This window comes from Colias philodice, chromosome 17, assembly GCF_061535455.1.
Source record: "Colias philodice isolate Cphi_HAF_F1 chromosome 17, ilColPhil1 Martin Lab GWU primary, whole genome shotgun sequence".
NCBI classification, from domain to species: domain Eukaryota; kingdom Metazoa; phylum Arthropoda; class Insecta; order Lepidoptera; family Pieridae; genus Colias; species Colias philodice.
The window spans coordinates 4,972,642-4,983,256 of NC_143102.1; the positions used below are offsets into that span (position 1 = coordinate 4,972,642).

Sequence of the window (10,615 nt, forward strand, 5' to 3'; positions counted from 1 at the left end):
TCCTTGTGCCTTACAAATGTTTTGAAAAATTAGCCAAATTGGTCGACCCGTTCTCGACTTTTACGTTTAGCAACACATTTGACGATTAATTTTAATTATTATAATATAGGCTATGAGGCTATCTATAAATAAATTATTTCCTCACATAATTAAGTAGTTACGTAAAAATTGATTTGCTTATTTTCGATTAAACAAGTTTATTTGTGAAAATAGGGCCTTAGACAAAAAGATGGTTTGTGCAATGAACTTTATTTAATAAACAGTAGTTTGTAAAAAATTAAGAGAAAGATCTTTAACTATAACATATTATTATCATTATACATTATTATCTCTTTAAAAGCGTTTTTTTAACAATGCATAGAAATTATAATACTTAGATAATAATAAAAAAAACATGTACTTTCAGTATTGTATTTTTGAATTAAAATTCGTAAAGATTTCGTACTTCATTTTGCATTTTTTGGCTATTTCTTTTTTAATAAATTATTAGAGATTTAATAAAAGCAACAAAAATATTTCTTTTTATAACAATAAATTTGCCAAGTTATTAAATTATGACTTAATAATTTAAATTAATTAAGCTATCCAATAAGCATGGGCTCCAATTTGCCAGCCTCATACAAGGCTTTTACATCAGAACCTCCTCCAACACAATTGCCATTGATAAACACCTGCGGTACCTGAAACAAATAAAATAATAATCATAAATGGCCATATTTAAAAAATAATCTCAATTATAATCTATGTTTTATCTATTTATATAAAAATACTTCTTATCTTACAAATTTCTTAGAATTCTAGATTAAGAATTCTGTCTGTATAGTTTCCACGTCATAAAATAAAGAAAATATCTTTCAGTTATAATACTTATGTCTCTAAAAAACTAGATTAATAGCAAAAAAAACCCCCAGTAAATTATGGTCATTTATGTAACTATATAATTATTAATTTATTATCCTACAATTAACAGTATACAATATATATACATTATTCATTTTCAGTTGATGAATTGCAAACAACAATGATTTGAGATTTACTAGTAATTATTCTCTTTCACATGTAAAGGGTATAAATAATATATTAACAATAATATATTATTTATTATACCCATATAACCTAAGATTTCTTAGACTGGAAAGTTTTTCACATAATCACATTAAATTGATAATTTATGACAAATATATACCTACATGATTATTGCATTGCAGTTATTTAGATGAATTTATTGAAATCAAATATACACAGTTACAACTAGCATTCCTATTCTTTTATTTCACAAACACCCAGTATACCTACTGATTTCTACATAATCCTACTATAATAAATGCGAAAGTTTGTGAGGATGTGTGTGTGTTTGACTCTTTCACGCAAATACTACTAAACTGATGACAATGAAATTTAGCACACATATAGAGGATAACTTGGATTAACACATAGGATAGGTTTAATCCCGGAAATCCCTTCGGGAACGGGAACTATGCGAGTTTTCCTTTGAAAACGCGGGCGAAGCCTCGGGCGGAAATCTAACAATATATAAAATGTAAATATATAAGTGACTATATATTTACATTTCAAATAACACAATGATAATAAATTTAATTTCTTGCTATGCATCACAAAATATATATAATACTAGCAGTCCGCCCCGGCTTCGCCCGTGGTACATATTTACGTTTTCTCTACATAAAAACCATCATCGTACTTCAAGGAATATAATAAAAAAAGAATTATCGAAATCGGTTCAGCCGTTCTCGAGTTATGCGCTTACCAACACATTTTGCGATTCATTTTTATATATAAGAAGATGTATTTCCAGACCACATTTTTCATATCCTGCCAATAACCACATTTACATAGAAATTACCAAATTTTTTAATTATTATCTCTCTTAGTTATATTTACTTCTACATTGAGGTTGAACTCATAGATAAAAAATTGTGGTTTACAAAATGAATATACTTATCATTAGGTACTATTATCAGCAGTTTGTTTGATTAAAAGTTTTGTGAAATGATTGCAGTTTCTACAGCTGTAAATGTACATATGTTCAAACTCAAAAGTATATTAAGATTTAGTTGTGCTTAAAGTTATAATTTATACTTAAAACACAACAAATTCAATGGATAGTTGAAGAAGTATTACATTGATGTTTTACTATTGCCAATTAGCTATCTATTTTGTTGTGACAGCAGTTAATTCATTCACCATATTGAATAAAATACTGTTTTATCATTGTAATACTATTGGTAAATTGGAAATACAATTTTTATGGAAAATCAACTGCATCCTACTGTTTCACATGCAGAAGTGAGATGTTTCTTTCAATCCTGTGGGAATATCAGTATAAAAGTAGCTTAAGTTGTTACTTGTTACATCAGCTATCTGTCAGTGAAAGACCCATCAAAATCGGTTTAGGGATTCCAAAGATTAGCGAGAACAGACAAAAATTGTAAAAAAATGCTATTTTGGTATATGTATCCATGTGAATTTAATAAAAAACTGTTATTTTAATATAACAATTACACATTCTTGCAATTATTGGTATAGATGAAATAATCAAGTGATGCAGGTTCATGATATTGTCTGTGTGGAATGTATTGATATTTCCTTCCCAGTCGCCACACTTATGGGCTTGATCAATTTTACAAATGTTAAATTTTATTATATTGACAATCAATTTATAAAAAAATACAATAATACTACTACTAAAGCTATATAGAGGCAAAAAAAATTATTCAGCAGATGCGGAAAGAAAATGAGCTTATTTAGTTAAAAGTACATGTAATTCTGAGGAGCCCTGTATTCATTAATACATTTTTGATGTTAGTGTATTTATGGTGATATTATAAAGATTAAAGATACAAACAATAGAAGTTCTGACTTTTGAAACCAGGTGGAATTACCTGAGTCAGTTAGTGTTCAATAGAAACCACAAGAGATACTGCTTAGTGAAAGATTGTTTAAATTTTAAAATTCGAGCTATATGTGTCAAAATATATATCTCATGCTTATGTGACTAGGCTTATGTGATAATTAGTTGAACTCAGGCCACAATTTGTAATAGATAATATTGAACTGGTATGTAATATGTATTGTAAACATTGATCCAAAGTGTTATAGAAAAAAATATGATGTCATTCTCTTTATGACTAATTGTGGTAAATTACACAATATTTCAAAATATTTAGCAATGAATAATGGAAAAATATATGAAATAAACATATAGGAATTACATCAATTTTTATGTCAATATATTTTTCAATTGCAACTCTCAAATCTCAATAGACCCTTCCTTTGGTACCAATAATATGATACATATTATAATCTTCCTTACCAATAATAAGACTATCTAGTATGGAACCATTGTTTGTTGTATCATTTTATGGCTGGGAAAAAAGTTATTTTTTATGATTTCAGATCCATTTTACAAGGTTTCATAATAAATATACTTACTGTTCTGAAGCCAGTGATCTGTGACAATGTATCCTGGATTGCTGCTCCATCATCACGCTCATCCAGTTCATACACTTTGATTGGTTGCTTCACCTTACTGAATACCTGAAAATTTATTACGATAATTGGTTAATAATAGGAACCGTGACCGAGATATCAGTAGATAATTGATGTACTTAATCAGTGATTATCTGAAATAGAAAACAAAGAATGCTTCATATGAAGTACTAAAACTTCATTGAATTGATTAAGGAAAATATGGAATATCAATTCACATAAACCGGTTAACAATACTGTATTAGGCCTTCGTCTATCTAATATTAATTTAAAGAAAAACATTACCAATATACAAATTGACCTTGTACTTACATCTTTTGCTAGTTTACAATAAGGGCAGTAGGATTTTGAAAATACTACCACTTTATCTTGAGCAACAGCATTTTTTATAAATTGTTGAAGTTCGGCTGCCATTGTCGGATTACTAATAATTTTGCTGGAACGAGATCCCATTTAAAACTGAGTATAACAAGAAGTGGCAAACTATGACAGTGAATTGATTATGACATTGACGTTTACTTGTTTAGCTTTTGACAATGACATTGTAAATAAAGATATGAACACATTGTAGCATCCAAATGTTCTCTTATCCATGGTACATAATAAAATTATTTATGATAATTTATAGTTTTATTGTAAGCACTCGGACAAATATAATTTGTTACCTACTGATTTTGGTATAAAATGACAAGCTGTTTAAACACAAAATAGATAGCGTACTTGGTTATTATCAAGAAGCTTATATCTTAATCACTGGAGATTTCGGTATGAACATTTGACGTGTAAAGCGTCTTATTCACGGTCCATCCCCGACGTACGTCAGCTCAAGGCCGCGGTGCTGGATGTATCCTACTGACGATCGTGCGCGCATCAAGCATGGCTAGGGTTGCCAACTTTTATTTGAAGATATAGAGTATATCTGATTTTAAAGGAGGTAAATAAAGAGTAAATAAATATTTTTAAAAATGTATTTTTTGTACTTTTTGCAGTACCTAACAATTTTTCATTATTTTTAAATTAATTATATGAATCCAAACATTCCAAATCTAAATTTATATATTTCAAGAGCTCATTTTTAATTAATTTTTAATGAAGCTCGGTTTCTCTGTTCCCGCCACTTCACATTCATGACCGAAAAGACTCTTTCAGTAAATGCTGAAGTGGCGGGAACAGAGAGTATATAGCTAATCATTTTTTTAAACAAACAAATTCGTTAGGACATTTTTTTTAAATAAATTGCCATTTTTCTGCAGTGGACTTTTGCATAAAATCTGTGTTATTCATCAATTTGCCTTGGAGTTCTTTTAAAATAATAACTTCTGAATATAAACTGTCCATGTGTACTAGGTTGATCCAAAAGTAATGATAATTGGGTATTTCCTGTGTACATAAAAATATAAAATAACTGTTTCTTGCTTGCTCATATAGGTACTCACTAGGTGATCACAAAAAAATCATATCAATAGGCCACGTTTCCAAGTACATATTTACATTAATTTCTGTTGGCAACACTGATCTGCTGTACGTCCGCGCTATTCACTGTCCATCTGCACGACGTTCGCGGTGGTGGGGGTGCTCGCTGGATGAAAAATTGGTCGTGCACATCCAGCAAGATAATAATAATAATTATTGACGTACGTCAACACTATTCACTGTCGTTTTGCGTCGTGCATCGTGTATGACCTTGGCGGGACGTACGTCAAGATGGACCGTGAATACGACGCTTGACAAGAAAATTGTTGTGTTCTATCACTTTCACACCTAACTTGGTATTGCCACTGTTAATACGAAGTTTTCCCAAGGCTACTGTATGCTGTAATATTCTGTGCAAAAGGTTAGTTTTTGTACATGAGTTTGTTGATAAATTGCCAACAACGTCATTCAGAAGCATTGTTGGATGAGACAATTATTATTTATGCTAAATAAAATAAGTATCGGTACCAATTATTAAAAAGCGATACTCCCTGATTATGGGTAGTTACCATAATAAAATTGTAGCAACTCTCACTTTGACAATATGGCATAAGTGTCAAAAAAATTGCGTCGCTTCGAATATTTAAGTTAATATTGTTGCGTATTTAATAAATATTTTCCGAATATTAATAATGTATTGCATTGTGAAAAATTGCAGAAGTTTTTGGACACCAAATTCTGGCCTATAATTTCACAGGCAAGTGTATATTTACGTTATTTACAATATTCCTCAATACTCATGCATTTACCTGTTAAGAATCATTTTAATGGCAAAAATCGTCAAATTTATCATCATTTTACTATAAGCAATCATGTTAAATAAGTTCTTTTCCTAATACTTTCATCATTTTTCAACAAGTTTTCAACAAACAAATTTAACAAGTAAGGTAACCATGATGATGGGTTTTTACGGATAGCGACGATAATATACAGGGTTACTTGTAAAACACCAGCAACCTCGCAGGACAAGATAGCTAACATCATAAGTAACAACATTTGTTCTACGACTTTTGGCATAACGCAATAAATTATTTTTAAATGATTTTTTAAACTTTTATTGTACTCTCCTTACATTTGTAAGTCTATGTTCTATTAATTATCGGATGGACGACGCGACGCCCCCTTCCCCCTCTCGTTCGCTTTTTGTTTACGTAATTTTTGGGAGGCGTAGAGTTTATAATATTCAGACGGAAAATTAAATGAATATTTATTTTTGTATGAAAATAAAATCTAACAAATTATCAAAAGTCGTAGAACAAATGTTGTTACTTATGATGTTAGCTATCTTGTCCTGCGAGGTTGCCGGTGTTTTACAAGTAACCCTGTATTGCTAAACAATATTATGATGAACATTTAGAACACCATTTTAAAAATTTTTATACTAGTAATGAAACAACACACGACATCGGTATTGCACTCGCATATTGTGGTTTGTTATTTTTACATTTAAATTTATACTTTTTAACCTAATATTTTTTTGTTTTACGTATTTCAGCTTTCCAAAAAATGAAGTAAAAAGAAATATATGTGCCTATCAAGGGTAAAATTACTGAGGATTACGACCCAGAAAAAAAATACTGCTATAAACAGTTTTAATTTGATGTTTTTGGCTTGAAGTTGACACGTCGAAGCAACGCGTTTAAAAAGAAGATCTGAGTAACTTACAATTTGGTAAACAGCATCTAATGCAAAACGCAACTTTCCTCTATTTACAAAGGATGTTAATGATGTATATCGGTTAATATCCAAGCTTTGTAGCCAAAAGTTATCAAGCGTTATTTAAAACTATCATTCTCTACCAATTAAAATTGTATGTCGTATAAAGGTGATAATTCTTGTAAGTTGACCAGTAATTATAATAAAAATACTGTTAAAAATATATGTCGTTATTATTTATAGACCATGATTTTTAGTTTTTTCTATTTCAAAAAATCCTGAATATACAAACCAGTGTGGTCACCCACAGAAAGCGACAAAAAACAACACTGACGTCATTCAAGGTTATATTTTCTTGTGACAAGTTAATGGTCATAGTGCAATCTCCAGTGTATTAGATATAAGCTTCTTGGTTATTATTCATATTATGGCTATATTTTAGGTTATTCAGTTATTCTGCAGATTATATTGACTAGCGGTGAGACGCAATTTATGTACCGTTTGTAATTACAGGAGCGCGAGACACATTACTCTCACCATATCGCTTGTCGGCTCGTTGCTTCTATAACGTAATTACTGTCAATTACATGCATATAGTAAGAACCACGGTCCACGTAAGAACAATCTTTTAACCAAAAATTTGATAACATATAAAAATATAAGCAGCAACATAGCGTACCTATTTAATATTTGTATTTAATGGTTCATATTTAGTATTTGTATTTAATTATTCTTTTAGTTTTATTATGGGTCTGCGACATGAACGCAATATATATCCTGTACCTACCTGTTCAGTTTCTGATAACAACCGGCGACGATAATCATTTGAAATAAATTTGAATTGAAATTAGGGCGAACTGTGTAACAATGCTGTAAACAATTAAACATGGAGAATGCCCTATTATACATTATACTCTTTGATGGAGAATGTTTAATTCCACTCTTTCTTCCTATTTAGTACGTAACAAGAGACAATAAGAAAAAGAGGAGACGGAGCTTTGAATTTTCGCAAAAATTCGAAATGACATTAATTTGTCTAGTCTATGATCTTGTCTATGATGGTTACCATCCATTGCCTTTGTTTTTAATTTTTACATTTTTTTATTTTTGTAGTTTTAATTTTATATAGTTATAGAGTAACTTATGTACTTATATGAAAATTCGCGAGGAAGATAATATTATGTGAGTAGTTTTTTACTTTTGTTTGATCATCTGAAATTTGCGTAGAGCATTAAGAGCATAATAGATTTGTTTTATATACTTAGATAGTTAGGCATAATATGAAAAAAAATTGCTACTAGAAAAAAACAATGGCATAGACGTTAAGTATTTTCTCTAAATTTAACCGCTTATTTATGTCAGTTTTATTTTTCGTAATTAATAAAATGTTAACTACATATTGACCAATTTTTTGTGAGTAAGTACCTTCCATTTGAAAAGACGCCAACTTTTACTCTTACAACTAATTTTTACACTTGCTTAAACATTGCATAAAAGTTAAATTATATTTGTAATAATTCCCTTTAAAGCAGTAAGATACACCAATGTCAAAGTAATTAAGACATCGAATAATACCAAATACCAAATAATTACCAGCTTAACAATATCTCAGAGGCAAAATGACTTCCGTGCTACTGAACAAACAGCGTATGTTTTCAAATCATTTACAAGCACCTGCTCAGACAGTCTCTGCATAACTATTATGAACATAAACTGAAGGTATATAATATAACTGTAGTTGCAGTATCTGCTTGCTACATGCACCTGCCCGTTTTTGACATCAGAGTTTATTGCTGTACGCTTACATGATTTTTAATTAGTGGGCAAGTGATTAAATATGTAAATTTGTTAGGTATTTTCTTTATAGAGAGAAATGTGAAAGAAAGATACAGTATCGAAAAATATCTTTAGGGTAATGACATAATACCATCTTATACCTATATCTACCTACCGCCCGCGGCCTCGCCCGCCCGGCCCTTTTTCTCTAAAACCTAATAAATTATATATACTAAAACCTTCCTCTTGAATCACTCTATCTATTAAAAAAAACGCATCAAAATCCGTTGCGTAGTTTTAAAGATTTAAGCATACAAAGGGACATAGGGACAGAGAAAGCGACTTTGTTTTATACTATGTAGTGATGATGCGAAAGTTTGTGAGGATGGATCTGTATGTGAATGTTTTCTCGAAAAAACTACTGAACCGATTACAATGAAATTTAGCACACATATAGCTGGTAACTTGGATTAACAAATAGGATAGGTTTTATCCCGGAGATTCCACGGGAACGGGAACTATGCGAGTTTTTGACGTGACAACGTCTTATAATTCGATAGAGCCGGCTGCACGCACGAAAAAACATGACTCATGCGGCGTTACCTCGCTCTGAGGCGTTCCATGTAGGCTTGAAGTGCAAGCGAGAGCGCGGAACTAGCGACAAAGAAGCACAATCCTACGGCACAATCGGACATTGTCACGTTCAACTATCGTCAGTAAACCGACTTTACAGACAACCAATATTTTTTCTTGGAAATCGCGGGAGAAGCCGCGGGCGGAAAGCTGACTAAACTAGTTTCAAAGATGATTTTCAGCTTTTATTTTACTGCCTTTACCACAGTATTACAATATTATTTCCTACAGTAAGGAATCGCCTTTGATGTCGCGCGATGCCGCCGCCAGCGTAGGTACTTACGCTGCCACACGAAAATACGCTAGGGTTGCAACAAATGGGAAATAAAACAATTTTGATTATTAATATTATGATGAAATCATTTATTCATATGTACATTCAAAATAATTGCGATTATTAAATCTGATGTAATTATTTGTTCATAAATATATAATTACAGATATTGCACTGCTAAATATTATTTACGTGGACACTTTATTTTTGGATGTTCTTAATTGTATATTATACCATTTAACTAAGTAATGCATTCGCATTGGGATGTACAATCTGATTAGAAAATAATGAGGACAACATATACATAGCTTTGATTTTAATTCAACAGATACAATTAATACAATCTTTCTAAAATATTGTTTCCTTCTGGGATTTCAATGTAGATTTACATCCGTAAACGGAACAGTTTTTGCGCGTCATAATAGAATATGTAAGTACCTATGTATAATAAAATTATTACACAAAAAATACGACTGCGTCGTCCTTTCGCGATAGTTAATGCAAACTCAGCGTGATTGCATTAAGCGGCCCGCGTCGCCCGACCCCCCGCCAGTTCCCCTCCGTTTCTCTGCACAAGTACATTCGTCGCCATACTGTAGGATGGTAATACTGTGCCTTTACCTTCATGCACAGAGTAGGTAATTAGGAAGCGCGTAGGTAGGTATTTCATTTCTTATTTACGGAAGTTGAAGGAGCGAAAATGAAAATACTTAATGCTTATTCATATTATGTACTTTTATGAATTTCATATGTATATAATATTATTAAGTACATTCCAAATTCCAATGAAATAAAAATCAATTTTTATAGTAGGTTAAAATAAAATATAAATGTCGGATAGGTATTTTTAGTAATAGGATATTTTTCACTATCAAAACCAACATTGAAACGGATTCTTAATGAATTAATGATCAATGCTTTGTTTAAACCAAAGATACAATATGACAACAAATAATAACAATGGTTTTAATGAAGTAAGGTTAGAAAATAATATTATGAACATGATTGTGTCCATAAGCTTTAGTGCCTTTTGATGTACTATATTTCAAGATAATATGATAGGTAAGTAGGTATGTACATACATACTTTTGTCACGCTTTACAATTCTATTCATTTGTGTCACTAATGCCACACTAATGCACTGATTCATAAATTTTAATAGGTAGTAAACACGTTGTTTAGAGTGGCTTAGATCAGCTTCCAGGCCTTTTAGGTTGCTTTTAAGTTTCTTGATTTTACAGAAGACAAAATCACAGAATATTTTTGATAGATTTCATAAAATAATTAATTGAA

The 10,615-nt window shown here is 30.8% G+C and overlaps 1 protein-coding gene across 1 annotated transcript; it reads right to left on the reverse strand.

Moving 5' to 3' along the window:
- Positions 1 to 233: 233 nt before the first annotated feature.
- On the reverse strand, positions 234 to 3,995 carry LOC149481047 (uncharacterized). Its single transcript, XM_089705815.1, has 3 exons — positions 3,823 to 3,995; positions 3,454 to 3,558; positions 234 to 680 (listed from the first exon to the last, which is right to left on the reverse strand). The coding sequence occupies exons 1-3, from the start codon at positions 3,961 to 3,963 to the stop codon at positions 582 to 584; spliced, it is 345 nt and encodes a 114-aa protein (XP_089561941.1). The 5' UTR covers positions 3,964 to 3,995; the 3' UTR covers positions 234 to 581.
- Positions 3,996 to 10,615: the final 6,620 nt, after the last annotated feature.

Coding starts and splice junctions, on each gene's coding strand:
- LOC149481047 (XM_089705815.1), bottom strand. CDS start 3,963: ATGGGATCTCGTTCCAGCAAAATTATTAGTAATCCGACAATGGCAGCC. Junction 3,559..3,822: donor ATTGTAAACTAGCAAAAGAT/GTAAGTACAAGG, acceptor ATAAATTTTCAG/GTATTCAGTAAGGTGAAGCA. Junction 681..3,453: donor AGATCACTGGCTTCAGAACA/GTAAGTATATTT, acceptor TATTTGTTTCAG/GTACCGCAGGTGTTTATCAA.